Source organism: Vigna radiata, chromosome 5 (genome assembly GCF_000741045.1).
Source record: "Vigna radiata var. radiata cultivar VC1973A chromosome 5, Vradiata_ver6, whole genome shotgun sequence".
NCBI classification, from domain to species: Eukaryota; Viridiplantae; Streptophyta; class Magnoliopsida; order Fabales; family Fabaceae; genus Vigna; species Vigna radiata.
The window spans coordinates 20,754,662-20,778,863 of NC_028355.1; the positions used below are offsets into that span (position 1 = coordinate 20,754,662).

General features: G+C 35.1%; 3 protein-coding genes across 3 annotated transcripts; all 3 read left to right on the forward strand.

Moving 5' to 3' along the window:
• The first annotated feature begins 948 nt into the window (after nucleotides 1–948).
• Nucleotides 949–6,180, forward strand: LOC106761842 (far upstream element-binding protein 1-like). Its single transcript, XM_014645411.2, has 6 exons — nucleotides 949–1,289; nucleotides 1,367–1,638; nucleotides 1,815–1,904; nucleotides 2,026–2,097; nucleotides 2,298–2,417; nucleotides 4,908–6,180. Exons 1-6 carry the CDS (start codon nucleotides 1,046–1,048, stop codon nucleotides 6,027–6,029), a joined length of 1,920 nt encoding a protein of 639 aa, XP_014500897.1. The 5' UTR covers nucleotides 949–1,045; the 3' UTR covers nucleotides 6,030–6,180.
• Nucleotides 6,181–13,171: 6,991 nt separating this feature from the next.
• LOC106761841 (far upstream element-binding protein 2) lies at nucleotides 13,172–18,428 on the forward strand. The gene is made up of 6 exons (XM_014645410.2): nucleotides 13,172–13,455; nucleotides 13,535–13,806; nucleotides 13,957–14,046; nucleotides 14,166–14,237; nucleotides 14,430–14,549; nucleotides 17,068–18,428. The coding sequence occupies exons 1-6, from the start codon at nucleotides 13,212–13,214 to the stop codon at nucleotides 18,187–18,189; spliced, it is 1,920 nt and encodes a 639-aa protein (XP_014500896.1). The 5' UTR covers nucleotides 13,172–13,211; the 3' UTR covers nucleotides 18,190–18,428.
• A 1,094-nt stretch (nucleotides 18,429–19,522) lies between these two features.
• LOC106761254 lies at nucleotides 19,523–20,771 on the forward strand. Its single transcript, XM_014644784.2, has 3 exons — nucleotides 19,523–19,853; nucleotides 19,936–20,094; nucleotides 20,188–20,771. The coding sequence occupies exons 1-3, from the start codon at nucleotides 19,542–19,544 to the stop codon at nucleotides 20,542–20,544; spliced, it is 828 nt and encodes a 275-aa protein (XP_014500270.1). The 5' UTR covers nucleotides 19,523–19,541; the 3' UTR covers nucleotides 20,545–20,771.
• The last annotated feature ends 3,431 nt before the right edge of the window (nucleotides 20,772–24,202 follow it).

A 24,202-nucleotide genomic window follows, 5' to 3' on the forward strand; every position in this document is an offset into this window, starting at 1 on the left:
AATAAAATACATGTTTTTGTGATGCCACCATTACTTATTTGGTTCAGTGAAGGAAAATGAAACTAGAAATGGCACGATAAAAGATAGGTAGAATAAGAAAAAAGAATGTTAAAATAAATCCTTCTTTCTTAATTTTTTTAAAAATTATTTATTTAAAATCACCATTTTTAAGTTTAAATACTTTCGCTTATAAATTAACCAAACTTTGAAAGAAAAATAGTGAAATAAATCAAATAAACGTGCATAATTTAACTTATTTTTAATCCTTTATTATATATTTTAAGTTTTATTTATTATTTTAAAAAATAATATCAATCGAAACCATTTTTTTATTGGAGTGTTTTGTTTAAAATTTAAAAGTATTTAACAGTATATCATTCCTTCTCAACATAATAAACTCTAAAAATTAGAAAATACGCGTGAGCCTCGTTATTATTCACACTGTCCTGAGCTTTTTTTCAACAAACTTTAAACTACAATAAATAGTTTTTTTAAGCGTGTTATAGTTTCTGTTTTACACTTCCAACTAAATTAGTATTTTACCGCGCGAATTCCATAAAATAAATATTTTTAAAACTATATAAAATAATATTAATTTACAATACATTAAAGCTAAACATTATAATAAATAATTATTTTCGAATATTTGAATTATATTTTACATTTACAATTAACTCCTGAAGTTATAATATAAACTTATTTTATGTTTATGATAAAAACTGCTGAATCTCATAACACAAACATATTTTTATAAAAAAGAAACCATACTTTGAGTAAATTGATTTTTTAAAATAGTTTTGAAAGTAAAGTGTAAAGTGAAATTATATATAAAAAAGAAAGAAAATGTTAAAAATGCCTAATCGAAGGAGCGAAATAATGAATAATAAATATACTAAAATTACGTGAAAATAAAATTTTTCTTTAAATATAGTTTCTTCTTAAAAGCATGACGTAAAAAGACATCTTGTGATTTTGGTTGCATAAACGAAGCAAAATATCTCGCTCTCTCCTACAGAGGTAACGCGAGTGACTAGGGTTTGTGCCAATGGCGGAAGAAGCACAGTATTCATCGGGAACGGAGTCGGCATCCCTCAAGCGCAAGTACGAAGACCAATCCTCCGACAGACCCACCGGATTCTCTGCGGGTCCCGCCACCGGCATCGAGCTCGCCAAGCAGCGTGCTCAAGAAGTCGCCGCTCGCCTCCTCAGTGTCACTCCTCCTCCTCCGCTCGACGCCAAGCGTCCCAAACCCGATAACGGTGCTCCTTCCTCCGGTTTCGATTCTTACGGTAACTAACGATTCCTCTCTGCTCCGCTCTTCTCGTTTATGTTAGGGTTTTATGAACTATGATTTCCGGGAACGTAGATGCGAAGCCTCAGTACTCGGCCGTTCCCCCCGTCTCCTACAGTCACCAAGGAACGAGCAAGAAGATTGATATCCCTAACGGCAGGGTTGGTGTGATAATTGGCAAAGGTGGAGAGACCATTAAGTATCTCCAGTTGCAGTCTGGTGCCAAAATTCAAGTTACTCGCGATATGGACGCCGACCCTAATTCTACTACCAGGACCGTTGAGCTTATGGGCACTCCCGAGGCAATCGCTTCTGCAGAGAAACTCATTAATGAAGTTCTTGCCGAGGTTAAACACATTTTATGCTTCTCATTTTTTTTTTTCTGTCAATCATGGATGGATTAGATTTCGTTTATCACCGATTTTGATGTTACGATAATCTTACCAAGGAGAACTGTTTCCTAGTGAACTGCTTAAATGTTTAATTATTGCAATATATATGGTTATAACTATTTTTGTACCAGGCTGAATCTGGAGGTTCTGGCATTGTTGCTCGAAGACTGACCGGACAAGCTGGGTCGGATGAATTTGTCATGAGAATTCCGAATAATAAGGTGTGAAAGGGAGATTTAAGTGTATGCTTTGTACAATGTCATGAGTGTTTCCCTTGTTCAGACTTGCGGTTTTTTTTTTTTTGTCTGTTTGGGTTGATATGTTTATTGTGTGCATCGTCAGGTTGGCCTTATAATTGGCAAAGGTGGAGAAACCATAAAGAATATGCAAGCTTCTACTGGTGCACGGATTCAGGTTTTTACTTATAAGTGATATATAGAACAATGTTCTCTTATTTGTGCATTGGATATCCGTGATTTGCTGTTATGGTATTTTTACCGTTGCTTTGTCGTTGATAATAATTTGAAAAGAGATTGTATTAACTGCCAACTCCCATGACTAGGAAATTTCTATCTGGAGTTCTTTGTGACTAATGTTCATAATTATTTTTTCAGGTGATACCTCTGCATCTTCCTCCAGGTGACACATCAACTGAAAGAACATTGAAAATTGATGGGACACCTGAGCAAATTGAGTCTGCAAAGGAGTTGGTTAATCAAATCATCAGTGGCGAGGTATGTTTATGGTGCTTCTTTTTGCCACATTTGGCCTAGGCATATCTGTCTGGTTATGCCAAGTCTCGTCTAGTGTTTAAAATTGTTGTTTTTCTACTTGGTTTTTCACTCTGTATGTTGCACAGTCTACTTATCTTATAGACCGATTGATAAAAATAGGTTAATGTACGTAGCTTTATGCGATTGTTAGATGAATACTCCGTGCTTCTGATTGCCTGTTGGATCTTTCTATATTTATGGTATTAAAATATAAAACTAGATCTGATTCACCCTGTAACATGATACATGATTTTGCAGTACTCTTTGATTTGTTCCTTTGCAGGGAAAAATTGTTTTGGTAAATCATGTGATGCTTTTTACTATAGTTTGCATAAATGAGTTTTATTTTTTTCATATTAATTAATTCATTGATCTTATTAATGATATATTATAACACTGATCATTATTACTTAGCATTGTATATCATTGATGGTTTTGATCTCGACTGAAGCAGCTTTTAGCTGTATGGCAATTATTAGTTAACTTGATGCGTATTCTGGACGCTTTGATATCTCTTCTAAAGCAGCTTAGTTCATAGTGTATGTTTTTAGAAGTAGTATGTTTCGAGAGCCTAATGTGCCTTTCACAAGTGATTTTTATTATATGGTACTTAAACATTGATACGACCTCTGTTACCTATTGTATTGTTCTCAAAAGAAAATCAGTATATAATTTCATATTGTGCAACTGTTTCAAGACTTTTACAAAGTAATACTCAAAGGTAGAAAATAAACTAAACCTCTAGTGGCTGTTACGATGTTCTTTCTTTTAATCTCCAACTCTCATCAATGTAATTTATTCAGCTCGCCAGGTGGAAATATGGTTAGGGAGACCGTTCACTGCTATAGCCATAGTTTATTAGCTGTAATGTTAACGACTGTATGGTATCCTGTTCTATGAACAGTCTTTATATACTGGCAATATGCACCTTTCTTTATGTTTAGTCTCGGATTAGGTGATGGTCATTAACTTTCAGGATCTTCTAATTCTGGCTTGTCAACTGGTTTTTACGTTTGTGTATGTGCACTCTGCTCTGTATAATTAGCTAACACTTCTTGGCCATTATCTTTTATCCATCCACAAACTAAGCAATAATTGAGATTTGGACTTTCAGTTTTCTTGACCAAGATACCATACTTTTTTACATAGACCGTTTTTTAACTGTGGTGAAGTTTTTCACCTAGCCCTGTGCTTTCGTCTTACATTGTTTTTGTTGGTTTAGATTCCTGGGGGTGGTGAAGGCTACTGTTATTATGAATATTTTTGGGTCCTGATGGATACTCATTGAGATTATAGCCTTCCGACATTGGAATATGATTATTAATTGTGTATCCTATGACTGATAATGTTATTGGGACTGTTGTAGGGTTAGTGTCTATTGGACTATTGGTGACACCAACATGAATCCCTTTGTTGGTGTTCCCTCAGCGTGCCCTGGTATGGTTCTAAATCTCAGATATTTATTATCAAGGGCAGTAAGTCTCCTACTATATTATTTGACTATGGTGTCATTATTAGACTGAATATTGGATTGTGTTGAAAAGGTTTCAACTTGGTCACTTGTGCTTTTCAGTTCATATCTCAACAAGAACCTTTATGTACTTGGAATAGTATTTTATCCTCGGATCTTATACATGACTTTCATTTGGCATCAGTAACCTGAAAGTTGCCTACCGTGCAACTCTTTAATTATTTTCCCCTACTATTATTCTTCTCCAGCTTTAAATAGTAGTTTTCTGAACTAACCAGTTATCTTCAAGATTTCTGTTAAGATTTATCTGTTGTACATTTTGTACCACTTCTATTCAGCCTCATCGTTCCATTATTTTTCTTTTTCTTATTCGTTTTCCATGAAAATAATATTTAATTTTAACTTTTAATTCCCTAGGTTGAACTATTAGATTGGGTTGTACAAAGGTTGAGAGTATGTATATGGGAGCGCAGAAAGTTGTCTCAACAGTCTATATATTTGAATTTAGAGTTACGCCTTCATCTTAATATACAGTGAAATACTCTTTCAATTAACCTGAATACGAATGATATATTCTATATTGTATGTGTAACAATTGGATTAAGATCTTGCATATTTTGAGATACTATATGATGGATTGCCCTTTCGAGGCAATAAATATTGAATGCTTGTTTGCTTCTATGGTCTGTGCTTTCTTTTGTACCCATCCAACTCGAATAGGGAAAGGGTGTGCTTCTGCTGGAGTAACTCAGTTTTATCACGAACCAGTACGGTATGTAGGTATTCATATCCCTTTCTGATCATGTATGCAACCTGTTAATGCAAGATAAAAAACCCTTTATATCGTATTTATTATATGTTGATTTTTGCATTTGTAAGTTTAACCTGTGTACGTGTGCATATGTTGCTTTCTGTACTTGTCCGATGTGGAAACTTGGGTGAATTCACTTTTCATATTTGGTTTCAATTTGTCTGCACAGAATCGTCTTAGAAATCCTGCAATGTCTGGTGGTTATCCTCAGCAAGGTTACCAATCTCGTCCACCCTCTAACTGGGCTCCCCCTGCTCCAATGCAGCAGCCTGGTTATGGTTATATGCAGCCTGGTGGATATTCTGGTCCATCACCTCAGTATAATATGCCTCAACCACCATATGCGGGCTATCCTCCTCAACAACCAGGTGGATATTCCACTAGCTGGGACCAGTCTTCTGCACCACCTCACCAACAGTCTACTCATGCTGGCGGCTATGATTACTATAGTCAACAGCCACAGCAACCGCAAAATCCTGGAGGGCCAGCACCTCCAGGGGATAGCTCTGCATACAGTTACAGTCAACCACCTTCATCTGGTTATAGCCAACCGGGACAGGGTTATTCTCAGGACAGCTATAATGCATACAATGCACAGTCTCAATCAGGGTATGGACAGCCACAAACATATGATCAGCAGCAAGGCTATGGCTCAGCTACTACTGGCTATGGTAGTGGGAATAACCAAGCGCAAGAGGGCCACACTGCAAGCTATGCATCGCAGGGAGATTCAGGCCCAGCTCCATCTACCCAACCGACCACACAACAAGGTTATCCTACCAGCCAACAGCCCAGCTCAAACACTGCCAACTACCCAGCTCAGGGAACTCCTCAGTCAGGTTATGGGGTTCCCCCGACCTCCCAAGCTGCTTATGGAAGTCAACCACAGCCAGGTTACGGACCTGGTTATGGAGCCCCTCAATCTCAGAAACCAAGTGGCAATCCTCCTGTTTATGGACAGTCGCAGTCACCCGGTGCGGTGGGAGGCTATGGTCAGTCAGCATATCCTGCTCAGCCTCCACCTTCCGGTTATACTCAACCCCAAGCAGAAACGGGTGCTCAGAGAGCACCTCCATCGGGCTATGGTGCAGGGCAACCAGGTTATGGTTCTCAAACATATGGTGCAGCTCAGGGTGGCCAGCCTGCTTATGGTCAGGTACCACCTCCTTACAGCAACAGTTCTTATGGTGCTGGTTATACTCAGGCTCCCGCATATACTGGCGATGGTAATGGCAGTGGAAATACGCAGCCTCCTCAGACTGCTGTTGCTAAAGCATCGCCTCAGACTTGATATTTTTGTCTCCCTTCTCTCATGGACTATCGTTTTTAGTTGTGTTTTACTGATCCTTATTTTTCTAGTGACACTATGTAGCGTTGCATTGTTTAGATGGAAAAAATCGTGTATTGATATTTTCTACATTATCCGGTTCTGTATGGTTGAATAGGAGCTCATTTTTATGTTGTTTGAAGTTGAGATGAAAATAACTTCCCATTTTTATGCTAGTTTCAGTTGTAAATAAGGCTTTAAGGTTTCGTTTGGAATAGAGATTTTTTAAGAATTATCTTATTATGAATTTAGTGATTTTTGTAAGTGTTTTGAGAAAAATTTAAAATAAAATTATATCCAAACGTAACTTTTTAATAAATTATGAAAACAATAATATTTTTTATGAAAGTATCTGTTAACACGGGTAACAGATTTTTGAATCCGATTCTGTAGAAATACATACAAACGAAGAAAGAGAGTATAATAGAATTTGAAAACTTATAAAAAAAATTGACCGTTTTTATACTTGTAAAAGTTAATACTTTTATTTTTCATTTTGGTATTTTATTGCCCAAGAATAGCATGTTTTATTTTCATCTCTTAGTGGATTTTGCATAAAAATTGAATAATACTTGATGATGCTTGTTTGGTTTAGAGTGTTAGATGGATGTGAAAAATGAAAATTGTTTAAACCAATTCCAACTCATATAATATTGAGCTAACATACACTAAAATCATATTCTAAAAAGAGGTAAGTCTGTCAAAATTTTCTAAAAACTTGCAACTATGGTTTAGATAATTGGACATGACACTTTTTTCAAAATCGACCAATTCAATCTATAAATAAAACTATTGTAATGTCGAAAATTCAAATCTTTTCCCATAAAACCCAATGTTAAAAATATTAGTGACTCTTGGAATATTATTGGTGAGCAAAACAGAAATGGGAATTGGATTTTCTCTTTTGCCAAGGCTATTTGAAACTGTGGATCATAACTTCTGATAATTTCATTCAAAAAATATATTTTAATATAAAGTGAAAGTTATATATTTATCGAAAATAAAAAATAAATATTAAAAAAGATAACAAAGAGAAAGAGTAATAGGAATGCCGTTATCTAAATTATAAGTCAGTTGTTAATATACTAACTCATTATAAAGTTTCTCTTAAGTCATATATATTTATTTTTTTTCTTATAAGATTCTTAGATATTTTTAAGAATTTATTAAAGAACCTCATTAATTAATATTTTTTAATTCAACCCTTATTGTTGGAAGAAAAAAAAAGATTGGTTATATTCTGAAAAAAGAAAACTTAGTTGAATCCCTATTAAAGTACACGATTATACATTTATTTATAAATACATCCAATATTATCGTTAGTGGAAAAATCATTTTTTATGAGGAGTAAAAATGATTTATTATGATGGGTAACCTGACATAATAGTTTTGGGCATCATAATAGGTCTGCACATTTTATGACGGACAGAAAAGTCCATAATAATAGGTCCTATTATGACGGACTTTCTGTCATCTATTATAATAGGTCCAGTGTATTATGACGAATTTTCACTTATCAATCATAATATAGCGAATTTATTATGATGCAACTAAATTTACCTATGATAATATGTAGTGTTTTATGACTAAGATTTTTTCACCTGTCATAATATGTAGAACATATAAGTAATTGTTCACCTATCATAATATATATTTTTCAGAAATAAGTTTTTATTACAAACATTGTTCACCACCTATAATAAAAACTTGTTTTGTAAAAATAAATCATTATTACATTTGACATATCCATTCAATTTACAATTAATTTCCTGTATTATAATCCCATCAATCAATTTATAATCAATATAACATGAAATGAACATATTCAATTAAACTAACATAATGAAATTCATTTTAAACATAATAATATTTAATACATAATTTGTACATCAAACCATATATTAATTCCAAATATAACATTAACCTATACTATTACATTGTAGTCAAGTTTCTACAATTTACTAACAATTAAAATAAAAGAAATCCACTTGTTTCTAGTGTCTTCAATGTCTAGAGTCCATTAGAGATGAATAAGTAAAGATTTATAAATAAAATAATTAAGTTAGAAAAATTTTATAATGAAGAAATTATTTTATCATACTAAGGTATAGAATAACAAAAGATAAGACATAACCATGAAGGTCATTTTACAGATTGTTACATCTTGAACAATGGTCTGGATAAAGCCAGAGACTTGACCATTACTCCAATGATAAAATAATCACCATTATCATATAGCACAAATACTACAACAAGCAATATGAGTACGTACCAACTTACTTTTTAAAAATGACATCAGGTTCACAAGCAAGATCAAGTAAACAAAAGCTTTTTAAAAGACAACAGAGACATGGAGCACCAAAATGTGATATACCTAGGTTGCATTTATGCTATCACGGTGAAACTGACATATCTTTCCAAGAAGTGAAACAACATTGTCATATGCCATTACGTTATCAAGGAAGTTGTGCATTTGGATGTCTTATCACAGTATCTAACCTTGAGAGTGTCTCTACAGTAGAGCAGATAAAAAATAAAATAAAAAAGATATATAATTGGCCGCGGAAAAACAGTTAAATGGTGGTATTGGGCAACTAACCTCCAACAAGGGGTTTGAAAACAAATCCACCAAACTCATCACACACACCAACACTATAAACAACAGCCTGCAAAGACATTTAATTATTTTGAGAATATTATTATCCCAGATTATATTCTAAAAATGGAAAGCAACACTAATATATAGAAAACCAAGAAGGGGAAGTTAACTTTTCGAACATCTGGATATTCATCATTGCAAGCTTCTAGTAAGAATGGAAGGAAAGAATCATACTATTTGTGCAACAAAAAGAAACATGTAAAAATATAGAACAAAATCATTCAGGGTAAAGGGGATAAATTTTTTTTTTGCAAGGAAATGTAGAAAATCCACACAAGAACGAAAGACATGGGACTCCCACAAGGAGGAAGCACTTACTTGAGAGCAGTTTCACGACAGTGCTCAAAAACATCATCAAATATACAAATGGCAATTCTCCTTTCCTATGAGGTTTTATCTTAGCCCTGATATTGATTATCAATGGCGGAGGGACGAAATGGGATCAGAAAACAAAATGGAAAAAATTTCTAAGCTCATAATTTGTACAAATATAAAAATGTCCACATTCACAAATATAGACAAGTAGTTCAGTAGTAAATTAGTAATTGACATAATCCAAGTTATTTTCGTGTGCTCTGGGAAGGGGCATAAGAACATTAGCATAAAACCCAAATTTCATATAGCATTTCAGGAGGTTGCATCGTCATGATAGAGGCTAGTTCACGTGATATTATCCACTTTTTTCACTGGCTACATCGCCTTTTCCCTAATAAAAAATGGCATATATAACAATCAAGAAAAATGAATATCAACTTAGGAAAGAAAGATAATAGCTAGACAAGTTTTTTTTTTTTTCATTCAAATTAATTGCCTTACAGAAAAACATTTCACAAAAAACAAAAGGAAATGCCATGAGAGGAAAGATAGACAACTTCAAAGCAAGAACGCCAAAAACTTAAGACTAATTCTAGCATCAAATATGTATTATTAGACAGACAGAAAGAAGCTTTTATATATATATATATATATATATATATATATATATATATATATATATATATATATATATTAGTCTAAGCTTAACCTGACAAAGAGTTTTAGATAAACGTGTTCTGTTAAGATCAATAATAATACAAAAAAAGGTACTCAAATGTTTCCGTTGAAAGAGAAGTGTATAAATGTGGAAGAAATTCACTCTTAAAGGAGGGTTGTTAGAATTTAAAGTGTGAGTCTAAATCTCACATTCGATAGAAATGATTAGAGAATCTTGGATTTTAATGGTTTCTCTTTCATGTTCATCCATTCCTTCTTCCACCGTCATCTTTTTTTACCTCCCTTTTATCGGCATTACATTTGACTCGTCCATATATGTTTTTTTTCCCATGAAAAAGATGAATTTTGTTAGTTTGTTTATAGTCGTGGTGACTCTCCAATAATGATCTCTTTATCCACTAGATGACAACAATGCATTCCTCAACCTTAATTTGAAAAAAGAGATTTACATGGAGCAACTTTCCAAATTTGTTGCTCAGGAGAGTCTTTTGGGTTGGTATTTCATCTTCTATGTTGTCTTGAAAATCATTAGCAATTTAGTGTCACTCAAGTGTAGAAGTTGATATTTTCACTAAATCTCTATAGATTATATTAGTAAAAAGCTCGATACATACAATTTGTATGCATTAACTAAAGGGGAAGTGTTAGATATATTATACAAGTGAGATTAATCCCATACATAATTTTTTTCATTATATTCAACAAAACCTATGACAACTTATCAAGTTTTAGTTTCTTCAATCCTCAACAAGCAACAATGCATTAAGTTTAATAGTCTTAAGATTACTAATGAACTATATTTTATCCCTAAATATAAGCTCTATTAAATACTTAATTTTAGTTTTAGGTTCAAAAGTCATTTTGCAATATCTTAGTAACCAATTAAGTCACAACAAGAATTAAACATAAAAATCAAATACCAATATAAGAATGTAAAAGCATGCGCGCGTACACACACACACACACACACACACACATATATATATATATATATATATATATATATATTAATAACAAAATATACACAAAAAATTAGTTTAGGGTTAAATATGTTTTTATTCCCTATACTATCAAGCGGTTTTGGTTTTAGTCTCTCTTTCAAAGTAAGGTACATTTTAGTCCTCCTTCCTAAGGAAACTTTAATTTTAGTCCTCCAAAACTAACACCATTAAAAACTAGCTGATGTGGCTAACACTGTAATGGCACGTCATTTTTTTTTCTAACATTAGTCAATCTCCTTCATTCGAAACCCATGGACCACCACCAAGCCGCCATCTGCACATGGTTGTTGTTTCTCTGATTGCAGGTGGCTTTTCACGGCAGCAATTTAGGGCATTTGGAGGTCGCGATTTTTTGGTGTATTTTCTGCATTTTAGGTTACGAAGATGGTGTCGCTGGTCATGGGAGATACTCGTTGATGAAGACCGCGAGTGAAGGTGACTCTACTTCACGATGGTGCTTAATGGCGAAGGCATGGTGGCGAGTCTGGATTTGAGTTTTGTTGTAAGTGATGGTGGAACATGGAGCAGTTTTGTTGAGTCACGATTTGCGACTTCTGTTTTGAAATCTCTATGCGAAGAAGATGGAGGTCGAGGGTGATGAACCCATTGTGCTCTGGTGACAGCGGCCCATGTTGAGGATGCGATTTTGGGTTCCCTTTTATTCTGGGCTTCTGTGTTTTCTCTGACAGGTGCGAGATCGATGATGACGCGAAGGTGGCAAGCTTCCTGGTGGCTGCCATGGAGGAGATTGAATCTTGCGATCTAGCGAAGAGAAACACGATACTGGTTGCGCTCTGCGACAACTTAGTGGTGGTCCGATGAAGAGTTTTTTGTTCGAAGGATTTGGTGAAAACGATGGAGGGAGCGGAAGATGGAAGGAAGGAAACAGAAGGGAGAGAGGGGAGGGAGAAAAGCTGGGAAAAATTAAGGTTTAATACATCTTTTGGTCCCATCTTTTGGGACTTTTGTTCAAAATGATCCTACCTTCGGAAAAAAATCACTTTGGTCCCATATTTCATTAAATGTTGTTCAAAATGGTCCCTATGGCAGACGACGTTAAATTTTTAATGGTGAAGTTGCTAGCGTGGCAAACGTCTATCCACCTATTTAAAATTTATATCACGTGGCTTTTTGAAAACATTTAAGGGTAATTAAAAAACCCCTAATTAAAATCAAATTAGAAAATTAGGGTAGGTAAAAAACCCCTAACCCTAATTGTTTTTCAATTGTCGTGGAGAGAAGGCTCTGGGTTGTTCATCTGCTGTTCATTTGTCGCGATTGGAGATCACGTCAGTGGTGATTGCTTGAAGGTGGTAGTTCAACATTGACAGTTTTGACAATTTTCTTACTGTCACTTTTCATCATCTTGTTTTTCTTCTTCTTAATGTTGTATTGCAGAGTTAATTAAGCCCTGAAATGAAATTAACTCTAGTGGAGGGAATCCACGAGTTTCCAGCAATAAAATTAGCAACAGTGAATTTGGAAGCATCTTCAACCTTAAGAACGTGAAAACCCTGCCACTGCACCCTCCCTGCGGTTCCAGCACCACCTCCTTCATTGCCGTACTCCGCGAAATACAAACTCTTCAAAACGGAGCTTCCATACCCAGGCCACGCCACCCACCCTTTCGCCGCAATCACTTCGTCGATTCTACTCTGCATCACCACCGATCTCGAATACTCCTTCCAGGGTCTCCCCAGAAACGAACTGTGCGACTGCTTAAAGTCCGAGGTCGGCGATATACTGCTCTTGTGAACGGAGAACCCAGTGTTCTGCCCGGGGTTAGATCTAAAAACAATTAGGGTTGGGGGTTTTTAATTACCCTAATTTTCTAATTTGATTTTAATTAGGGGTTTTTTAATTACCCTTAAATGTTTTCAAAAAGTCACGTCATATAAATTTTAAACAGGTGGATAGACGTTTGCCACGCTAGCAACTTCACCGTTAAAAATTTAACGTCGTCTGCCATAGGGACCATTTTGAACAACATTTAATGAAATATGAGACCAAAAGATGTATTAAACCAAAAATTAACTAGTGTTAGAAAAAAATGATGTGCCATTACACTGTTAGCTACATCAGCTGGTTTTTAATAACATTAGTTTTGGAAGACTAAAATTAAAATTTATTAAGAAAGAGGACTAAAATATACCTTACTTTAAAATATGAACTAAAACCAAAACCGCTGATAATAAAATTGAAATAAATAAATAAATGTAAAATAAAGTTTATTTATAACAATGTATCTTTATTTTTTTGATAGTTTATTTATACAAAGAAACACCCATAAAAATTGAAATAAAGTTGGAAGTCCATGGATGACGTAAAAAGGCCTCATTATTTTATTTTGGTTGTACAAGGGAAGCAATGTAAAATATCTCTTCTTTTTTTTTCTCCACTACCCCACCCAAGGGATCACACTAGCCACCACTATAAATTATAAATATTAGCACAGCCTCTCTTACACACCTAACATCTCTAGGGTTTGTGTCAATGGCGGACGAAACTCACTATTCATCTCCCAAAGACTCTGCGCCCCTCAAACGCAAGTACGAAGACCAATCCTCCGACAGGCCCACTGGCTTCTCGGCAGGTCCCGCCACCGGCATCGAGCTCGCCAAGCAGCGTGCTCAAGAAGTTGCCGCCCGCCTCCTCAGCGTTGCTCCTCCTCCCCCGCTCGACGCCAAGCGTCCCAAATCCGATAACGGTGCTCCTACCTCCGGCTTCGATTCTTATGGTAACTATCTGTCCCTCTCTGCTCCACACTTCTGCTCGTTTAGGTTAGGGTTTATAAACTCTGATTTCCGTGAACGTAGATGCGAAGCCTCAGTACTCTGCTGTTCCTCCAGTCTCCTACAGTCACCAAGGAACGAGCAAGAAGATTGATATCCCTAACGGCCGGGTTGGTGTGATTATTGGCAAAAGTGGAGAGACCATTAAATATCTTCAGTTGCAGTCTGGTGCCAAAATTCAAGTTACTCGCGATATGGACGCCGACCCTAATTCTGCTACCAGGACCGTTGAGCTTATGGGCACTCCCGAGGCAATTGCCTCTGCAGAGAAACTCATTAATGAAGTTCTTGCCGAGGTTAAACTCATTTTATACTTCTCGTTTTCTTTTTCTGTCAATCACAAATGGACTAGATTTCGTTTATCTACCAAGGAGGAGTGTTTCCTGATGAACTTCTCAAATGTTTAATTATTGCAATATGTATGATGATAACCTCTTCTATACCAGGCTGAATCTGGAGGCTCTGGCATTGTTGCTCGAAGACTAACCGGACAAGCTGGGTCAGATGAATTTGTTATGAGAATCCCAAATAATAAGGTGTGAAAGGCAGATTTGTTGAAGTGTATGCTTTGTACAATATCATAAGTGATTCTCGAGTTCAGGTATGTGGTTCTTCTGTCTGTTTGGATTAATATGTTCATTGTGGGCATCTTCAGGTTGGCCTTATTATTGGAAAAGGTGGAGAAACCATAAAGAATATGCAAGCTTCTACTGGCGCACGGATTCAGGTTTTTACTTATAATTGATACGACCGTAATCTTATTTGTGTATTAGACATAGGTGATTTGCCGATATGGTGTTCTTTCTGTAGCCTTGAGATTGCTACTAATTTGATAAGAGATTGTGATAACTGCCAACGCTCGGGACTTGGAAATTTCTATCGGAGTTCCTTGTGATTAATGTTCATACGATTATTTCAGGTCATACCTCTGCATCTTCCTCCGGGTGACACATCAACTGAAAGAACTTTAAAGATTGATGGGACACCTGAGCAAATTGAGTCTGCAAAGGAGTTGGTTAATCAAATCATCAGCGGCGAGGTATGTTAATGGTGCTTCCTTTTGCCACAGTTGGCTTAGGCATATCTACCTGGTTAAGCCAAGTCTAGTTCAGTGTTTACAATTGTTGTTTTTCTACTTGATTATTCTACTTGATTTTGTACCTGGTTAAGCCAAGTCTAGGTTAACTTACTTGCAAGCTTTATGTGATTGTTGTATGAATACTTTGTGCTTGTCATTGCCTGTTGGACCTTTTTATTTTTTTATGATATTGAAATATAAAATTAGATCTGATTGATCCCTGTTGCTTGATACATGTTTTCTGTACTTTCTCCGATTTGTTTCTTTACAGGTAAAAAGTTCGTTTGGTAAATCATGAGATGGTTTTTACTTTAGTTTGCATAAATGATTTTTATTCTGTTCATATTAATTAATTTATTGATCTTATTAATGATATATCATAGCACTATGACCATTATTACTTAACAGTGTATATTATTGATGTTTTCATCTGGAATGAAGAAGCTTAGCTGTATGGCAATTTTGATGCGTATTCTGGATGCATTGATATCTCTTCCAAAGCAGCTTAGCTGATAGTGTCTGTTTATGGAAGTAGTGATTTCTTCAGAGTGTAATGTGCCTTTGGCAAGTGGTTTCTATAATATGATACTTAAATATTGATATGACCTGTTACCTATTGTGTTGTTCTCAAAAGAAAATTAGTACATTTAATTTCATATTGTGCAAGTGTTTCAAGACTTTTACAAAGTAATTCACTACGGTAGAAAAGAAACTAAGTCACTAGTGGCTGTTATGATGTTCTTGCTTGTAATCTCCAACTCTCTTCAGTGTAACCTCATCAGCTCGCCTTTTGGAAATATGTTTAGTGAGACCGTTCACTGCTATAGCCGTCATTTATTAGTTGTATTGTGGTGTGAACAACTGTATAGTATCTTGTTTTATTAACAGTCTTGACATACTAGCAATATGTGCCTTTCTTTATGTTTAGCCTCGGATTAGGTGATGGTCATTAACTTTCAGGGTCTTTCTAATTATGACTTGTAAACTGCGTACTTATTTTGTGCATGAGTATTGTGCTCTGTATAATTAGCTAATACGTCTTATCCATTATCTCTTTTATCCATCCACAAACCAATGACTTTGGTAGCAATATTTGAGAATAGGCTCAGTTTTCTTGACTAAGATACCATACTTTTACAAAGACCTTATTTTAACTGTGGTGTAGTTTTGCACCTGGCCCAGTGCTTTGGAGAGTTTCCTTTTTCGTTTTTATTGGTTTAAATCAGTGGGGGCTGCGAAGGCTACTGTTATTATGAAATCTTTTGGTCCAGATGGATACTCATTGAGATTATAGTCTCTCGACATTGGAATATGCTTATTAATTGTGTATCCTATGACTGATGTTGTTATTGGGACTGTTGTAGGGTTAGTGTCTATTGGACCATTGGTGACACCAACATGAATCCATTTGTTGGTGTTCCCTCAGCATGCCCTGGTATGGTTCTAAATCTCAGTTTTGATATTTATTATCAAGGGCAGTAAGTCTCCTACTATATTTTTTGACTATGGTGTCATTATTAGATTGAATATTGAATTATATTGAAATAGTTTTCAACTACCAAGTGGTTTTCAGTTCATTTCTCAAAAGAACCTTTATGTACTTGGAATAGTATTTATCCTCGTATGTTATACTGGACTTACATTTGGCATAGGTAATCTGAGACGTGCCCATTGTGCTGCACTTTAATTATTTTCTCTATTCTATTATTTTTGTCCAGTTTTAAGTAGTAGTTTTCTTAACTAACCAGTTATCTACAAGATTTCTGCTAAGATTTGTCTGTTGTACATTTTGTGCTACTTCTATTCTGCTTCATCATTCCTCTATTTTCTTTTTCTTATTAGTTATCAACTTAAATAATATTTAATTTGAACTTTGAATTCGTGATCCTGAGGTTGAATTATTAGATTGGGTTGTACAGAGGTTGAGAGAGGATGTACATGGGAGCACAAAATAATTGCCTCGACAGTCTGTATATTTGTATTTAGAGTTGAGCCTTCATCTTAATACATTGTTAAATATCTGTAGTTCCAGTCAGACTTGTTGAATTAATATGAATACAAGTATTATATTGTATATTGAATAGCGTAACAATTGGAGTAAGATCTTGCATATTTTGAGATACTATATGACGGATTGCCTTTTCAAGGCAATAAATATTGAATGCTTGTTTGCTTCTATGGTCTGTGCTTTCTCTTGTACCCATCCAATTCGAATAGGGAAAGGGTGTGCTTCTGCTGGAGTAACTCAGTTTTATCACGAACCAGTACGGTATGTAGGTATTCATATCCCTTTCTGATCTTGTATGCAACCTGTTAATGCAAGATAACATACCCTTTATATCGTGTTCATTATATGTTGATTTCTGCATTTGTAGGTTTAACCTGTGTACGTGTGCATATGTTGCTTTCTGTACTTGTCTGATGTAGAAACTTGGGTGAATTCACTCCCTTTATTTTTGTTTTCTATTTGTCTGCACAGAATCGACTTAGAAATCCTTCAATGTCTGGTGGGTATCCTCAGCAAGGCTACCAATCTCGACCACCCTCTAACTGGGGTCCCCCCGCACCAATGCAGCAACCTGGTTATGGCTATGTTCAACCTGGAGCATATTCTGGTCCATCACCTCAATATAACATGCCTCAGCCACCATATTCAGGCTATCCTCCCCAACAACCAGGTGGATATTCCACCAATTGGGACCAGTCTTCTGCACCACCTCACCAACAGTCTACTCATGCTGGTGGCTATGATTACTATAGTCAACAACCACAACCGCAAAATCCTGGAGGTCCTGCACCTCCAGCTGACGGCTCTGCATACAATTATAGTCAACCACCTTCATCTGCTTATAGCCAACCGGGACAGGGTTATGCTCAGGACAGCTATAATGCATATAATGCACAATCTCATTCGGGGTATGGACAACCACCAACGTATGATCAGCAACAAGGCTATGGCTCCGTTACTGGCTATGGTAGTGGGAATAACCAAGCACAAGAGGGCCACACTTCGGGCTATGCATCGCAGGGAGATTCAGCCCCAGCTCCATCAACCCAACCGACCACCATTGCACAGCAAGGTTATCCTACCAGCCAACAGCCCAGCTCAAACACTTCCAACTACCCACCTCAGGGAACTCCTCAGTCGGGTTATGGCGTCCCCCCTACATCCCAAGCTGCTTATGGAAGTCAACCACAACCAGGTTATGGTCCTGGTTATGGAGCCCCTCAATCTCAGAAACCAAGTGGCAATCCTTCTGTTTATGGACAGTCGCAGTCACCTAGTGCAGTAGGAGGCTATGGTCAGTCAGCATATCCTGCGCAGCCTCCACCTTCTGGTTATACTCAACCCCAAGCAGAAACTGGTGCTCAGAGAGCACCTCCGTCGGGCTATGGTGCAGGGCAACCAGGTTATGGTTCTCAAGCATATGGTGCACCTCAGGGAGGCCAGCCTGCTTATGGACAGGCGCCGCCTCCATACACCAACAGTTCTTATGGTGCTGGTTATACTCAGGCTCCGGCCTATACTGGCGATGGTAATGGCAGTGGGAATACTCAGCCTCCCCAAACAACTGCTGCTAAAACTTCGCCCCAGACTTGATATTTTCCCCCCTCCCTCTTTTTCATGGACTTCTTTTTAGTCGTGTTTTGTAGTTGTTTATTCTACTAGCGATACCCACCTATGTAGCGTTGCAATGTTTAGATGTAAGGGTTCGTGTACTGAAATTTCCTACATGTTGAATATTTTTGTATGGTTAAATTGGATCTCATGGTGATGGCATTTGAAAAAAATGGGGAACTTAATTTAAGTTGCCAAACTATGTGTCGATTTTCATCTAATTTTTAGTGAGTTCAACTGACTTCTTCGTAGAATTTACGGTATTAAATATTTTTTTGGACGAATTATTTACTACTTTTGAAGTTATTAATTGTGCAAGTGTTTTTCTTTTTGAATTATTGTGGTCATAAATTGTTTTTTAATAATTGTTGAGAATAACTATGTCTTTAATAATGAATGTGTGAAAGTCTTTCACTCTGTCTTTCATTTCCATTACTTTTTTTTTTTTTTCATTTATTTCACTCGAAGTGTGCACGAGAATTAAACAGTTTATGACCGCGTTAAACTGTAAAGAAGTTTCAAATAAGTAATATACACTAATATAGAATTTTTTAGGGGGTTTAATATCCGATATGGGGTGATGAATTCATGGCTCTTGAAATGATCCCTGGTAAATTATTCTTTGAATAGTTCTTTAAGAGGTGAGTTTCCCATATGAGAAATTTTGCTTCTTCATAGCCGTGTGATGTTTGCTATCAATAGCTTCATCTATAAAAGGAGACGGGAGTACTTTTACTCTCAGGTGCTGTGACGAGTAACATACTACTTGCCGTTTTCAATTTAAATCAACATTTAAATATGAAATCTCTATTTAACAAGCGAAACTGTGCTTATTACTAATTCCACTTTATTTCAACTCGTTCGATTTCGATAAGGATCCCCACCATCCTCAATGTGATTGACAGGTATACCATGGGCATTGAAAAATATCACTGCCTGCCTAATACATAGATACATCTAATGGAAGAAACCATGTTGAAAGCAGTCAATAAAATAATAATCTACCTCTTCTGGTCAGCGATTGACTTAATATAGCCTCGTTTATAACGGAAACAGGAGCCATAGACAAATACTCATCTTGTCTGAATTAAATGATATAGTAAACAAAGCCGTAACCAACTCACAGTTTCTATATTTTTAAATAATAATAATAATTACTACGTAAAATACAGTAAATGGTTTGGATGAAATTATTATTTTTTCAATTTTAAATATAATGTTTGTGATTATAGTTGAGGATAAAAGCAAAAAAAAAAAATAAGAATAGAAGAAGCAATTGAAAATGAGATGAAAATTTGAAATTGGGATTATATAAGAGAGGGTAAGAAGAAATAATGAAAATTCAGAAGATTAGGAAGCAGAGAGAGATGGAGGGAATTGAAGGAGATGGCAGTGGAAGGGGTGAGGGAAGCAGCAAAAGATACAATCTGAAACCCTCGCGAGTTTCGAACGAAGATATTCTGATTTGCCTGGACGTAGATCCTCAGTGCCTCGTCGAGATGAAAGGGGCCACCGGACCCAACGGCAGACCCCTCACCCGATTGGACTCCGTCAAGCAAGCCATCATTCTATTCGTCAATGCCAAGCTCACCATCAACCCCCAACACCGTTTCGCCTTCGCCACTCTCTCCAACACCATTTCCTGGGTTTCTTTCCACCATAACCTATTTATTTATTCCCCTTCAATTTAATCCTTTTTAGGGTTTTTAATTTTAATTCTTATTACAGGTGCGCAAAGACTTCACCTCTGACATCGACTCAACAATCGCTGCAATGCGGAGCATTTCAGCTTCTTCTTCCGCCGGCCCACCCGATCTCACCCTTTTGTTCCGATTGGCCGCTCATGAAGCCAAGAAATCCCGTGTGCAGGGTCGCATCTTTAGAGTTGTAAGTGTTTTCCATGGCTACGATTAACATCACTCAATCGTATTTATGCTTGTGAATCCTAACACGCAATCTCTACGTTCCACTCCATTGTAGCTTCTGTTCTACTGCAGATCATCAGAGCGACCACAGCATCAGTGGCCGGTGAACCAGAAGGTGTTCACATTGGATGTGATGTACCTTCATGACAAGCCTGGTCCTGATAATTGCCCCCAGGAGGTTTATGATACACTGGTGGAGGCACTTGAACATGTTAGTGAATATGAGGGGTTTATCTTGGAGAGTGGACAGGGTTTGGCACGTGTTCTATTCCGTCACGTCCTCATTCTTCTGTCCCATCCTCAGCAGCGTTGTATCCAGGAGTATCTTGACATTCCAAAGTCAATTGCAAAGAAGGTTCCTCAGGTGGAGCCTATGGCCACCGAAGATACCGCTCCGATAGCCACCCAATAAAACAATGTAATTCCCTAATCTCTTTTTACTTCTTTTTTTCATGTGAATGTTGATGTGATCACATACCAAAGTTGGAGTCTTTTGTTACTGGGATTGTTACTAGCATGAACAATTTCTGATTTTGGATTCAATTCCCACAACCCACTTTCTTGTTCTCAAATCTATCACAAGTGTACTATAGTTTAGGCATAGGCCTGGTAATATGTAGAGAAGTGTTTTCTATTTCATGGCAACACCCATTATAAAATGCCACATTCATAGAAGATTGACAGGGTAATAATGCGATGCAAAAGAATCTCTAAACAGAACATAAATAAAAGATTGCAAGATTTATAAAACTCGTGATTTCCTGAATATAAAGAAAAAATGTTCTGGCGGCAACAATACTAATTATTATTCACATAGAATTTTGATAATAAGATTTAATAATAAGGTTTAATATACTTTATTATTAAACATATATTCGTTTTTCTTAACACGTTGTACCAAAAGTACTCAAGTTCAAAAAAAAATTAAGAATTGAATATATTTCTAAAATTATTATATAGAATAAAATTGCATGGACAAAAATGAATTTAAACTTCAAAAAGCAATAACCCTCTGCATTTGTAAGTTCGTGAAATGGAAATCACACTTAAGTCTTCCACGTTTTGTGATTCTAATGTGTCATTAAATATTTTATTTGAAAAATTGTATTTATTTAGTTGCGTTCATTATACAGGATTCATAATTAATTACTGCTCTGAAAATGTATCAGCTAATAATTTGTCTAACTAAAACTAACACACGAAATGATTTTTTTGAATACATTACTTATTTATCAGTCAATTTATGAAAATTAATCCAAAAAATTAGATAAAAGTAAACCAAAAATAAGTGAATATTTCTCTTACTTTTGAAATTCGTCCAGTTATCACTTCACCCATTTTAACCCACAATTCAAGAGAGCTACATCAGAGATATATAATTTCACCAAATACAGTAAAAAAAATCAATATAAAAACACTTGTTTTACTTTTAAATTTCTTTCTTGAAGTAAAATAACATTAACATGAATCTCCCAATTAGATTCTTTCAATAGCCTCCTAATATTAAGAACACATCATTTTTCAAATCATCGCTTCTTAATCTCATTAATTAGTAATTGCATGCAAAAGAAGAGAATCTTACTCTCTTAAATGACCACTACTCATATCAATAGATTTAACAGACAAACTGAGAACTTTTTTTATCAACAAAATGAGAAAATGGGATTTGGTATGGCTACAAAATGCAACAATTTCAATTTCAAATAAGAAAAAACTTAAATTCTTTTGTCACTGTGATGATGCAATGAATATTTCATTGCAGTATAGCCGACTGCATGCACTTATGTACTATTCTTGTTCCACCATAAAAAGAAATCTACTGAAAGTGAAACCACTGAAGCAAGGGATAAAAAATTTGAAAAAGGTAACTATAGGTAGATTGTAAGAAATACAACCTAATTTGGTACTAATTTTATCAGTAAGTTTGTCTGTTTTTACCTTAGCTTTGGTGTAAGATAAAACATGAGAACTGCATATAAAGTCTAAGACTCTTCACACATATTATATGCAGCAAAAGATACACAAACACAATTACATAATCATATGAATTCTGAAAAACATTTGGGGAGGGAAATCATACTCTTGCAATGAAAAGAAAAAGGGAAAAATAAAGGAAAAAAAAGAAAAAAAAATTTGGACCATTTCTCGATTTGTGCGTGTCATCCTTGCGCAGGGGCCATGCTAATCTTCTCTGTATCGTTCCAATTTTATCGGATGTCCCCGAAGGGACAAGCCTCCTGGGCCGAATTTGGTTTATAAACTTTAAAAGTTAAGCAGTTTTAAACGATGTGGGACTTAAATGGGAATGAGACCACTTACCTTCTAAGAAATGGAAGAAGAAACAAAAGGCGCAATCTGAAGAAAAAAAAATGTTGAAGCAATGTTGAGGATCCATGGTAGAAGATCTGTCTGAATGCAAACGCAGACAGCTGAGTCCAGAAATGAAGAATGAAAGAATATCCAAGTATTTTAATTCGTAGCCATGATGACTCTGCTCTACACACTGCACACCCTACACTACATTTTTGAAATTTGTGTTTAGTTGTTCCTTCCACCTCTATCACACTATTAAATATATTTTATTTATTTATAAATATGAGATTGAGGAAGAATGAGAAGGCACCCCCGCTTATTGTTTTAATTATAAAAATACTTTATTGTTCACTTTGAAGATAAAAATACTATTTATTATAATTATAATAATAATTATCTTTTATTAAAATAATAATAATTATTAGCATTTTATTTTTATTATTTATTATTATTATTATTTTTAATATATTATTATTTATTATATATGATTTTTCATCTTTAATACAAGATAATCGATTTCTTTTTAAAAATTAATACTCATTTACTTATTTCATCAATCAATTTCATCTTCAACACAAAGGAATCGATTTTTTTTCAATCCAGAATCGATTCGCATCTACTTGTTTCACCACAATCGGTGGCTTTCTCTGCAGAAAATGAACTTCCGTGCTTAGGCTTACAGGATTACAAAACTCTCATCGACACTGTTCGTTTCCATACTGATTTCAGAATCAATTCTCAACCAAGTTAAATAGTGGCAAAGATGTTTTTTCTCTTTCAAATCTTTCGATAAAAGTACAAAAATCAGATTGGAATCATAAAATCTTTAAAAACATGAGATAAAAAAGGAAATAATTATTATTTTTAAATGAGAAAAGTATTTTATTATTTCAAATTACTTATATATACTCTCAAGTTTAATACTGAAAAAGAGATATGTCAAAATGTCGTATCAAAAGTCAGGTGCAGAATTTGCAGAGCAGAGTTATTTATGAATAGGACTACCTATAGATAGATGATGATAGTGCTTAGATATTCATTTTTTTATCTTCATTAATTATACATACCTATTTTTATTCATACAGATCTTTTATATTTTTCCTTCTAGAGTCTCAGCAATAATTATTTTATGAGAATGATTATTTTTTTTATTACATAAAAAAAAATATGAACACACGAAATTACGTTTTGGTTTACACTGGTTATTAATATTAAAAATTATGTAATATCATCTTTATTATATACTAGTTATTAACAATGAAAATACATAAAAATTATCTTTATATAATTTAAAATGCCCGTCTTAAACACGTACAAGTATTCTGAATCTTTGCTTTCATTATTAATACATTCTGAAAGTCAAATAGTAATTCAATATATTAAACTATTGTTCCATTCAAATAAGAATTTTCTAATTATGGCATCCTTTCGTTCTTCAAACCATGCTTACAAAATAAAATAAAAATATTAGCTGAACATGTGTTTTAATTTATTATATTAAAAGTTAAGTTAATGAATGATTAAGAAACAAGATGCATTCATGCACAATTGTAAGAAGAAGCCGATTGCAGGAATACAGGAAACTTGATCCTTATTTCACAAAAGTCCATAACTCAAACATAAGCAGAAAATGTTAATGTAGCATAGTAGTTGAAGGAGACAATACTTTTGCAGAAGTGTTAGATTAGATCTCCGATGGTGTTGTTAGATATATTATTTTCAACTATAGAAAGTCAGAAGCATTTGTAATGTCCCTT

Excerpts from the sequence above, each read along its gene's own strand:
- LOC106761842 (XM_014645411.2), top strand. The coding sequence starts at position 1,046 with ATGGCGGAAGAAGCACAGTATTCATCGGGAACGGAGTCGGCATCCCTC. Across the intron at positions 1,639-1,814 it reads TTAATGAAGTTCTTGCCGAG|GCTGAATCTGGAGGTTCTGG; the intron begins GTTAAACACATT and ends TTTTTGTACCAG. Across the intron at positions 2,098-2,297 it reads CTACTGGTGCACGGATTCAG|GTGATACCTCTGCATCTTCC; the intron begins GTTTTTACTTAT and ends TTATTTTTTCAG.
- LOC106761841 (XM_014645410.2), top strand. The coding sequence starts at position 13,212 with ATGGCGGACGAAACTCACTATTCATCTCCCAAAGACTCTGCGCCCCTC. Across the intron at positions 13,807-13,956 it reads TTAATGAAGTTCTTGCCGAG|GCTGAATCTGGAGGCTCTGG; the intron begins GTTAAACTCATT and ends CTTCTATACCAG. Across the intron at positions 14,238-14,429 it reads CTACTGGCGCACGGATTCAG|GTCATACCTCTGCATCTTCC; the intron begins GTTTTTACTTAT and ends CGATTATTTCAG.
- LOC106761254 (XM_014644784.2), top strand. The coding sequence starts at position 19,542 with ATGAAAATTCAGAAGATTAGGAAGCAGAGAGAGATGGAGGGAATTGAA. Across the intron at positions 19,854-19,935 it reads TCTCCAACACCATTTCCTGG|GTGCGCAAAGACTTCACCTC; the intron begins GTTTCTTTCCAC and ends TTCTTATTACAG. Across the intron at positions 20,095-20,187 it reads AGGGTCGCATCTTTAGAGTT|CTTCTGTTCTACTGCAGATC; the intron begins GTAAGTGTTTTC and ends ACTCCATTGTAG.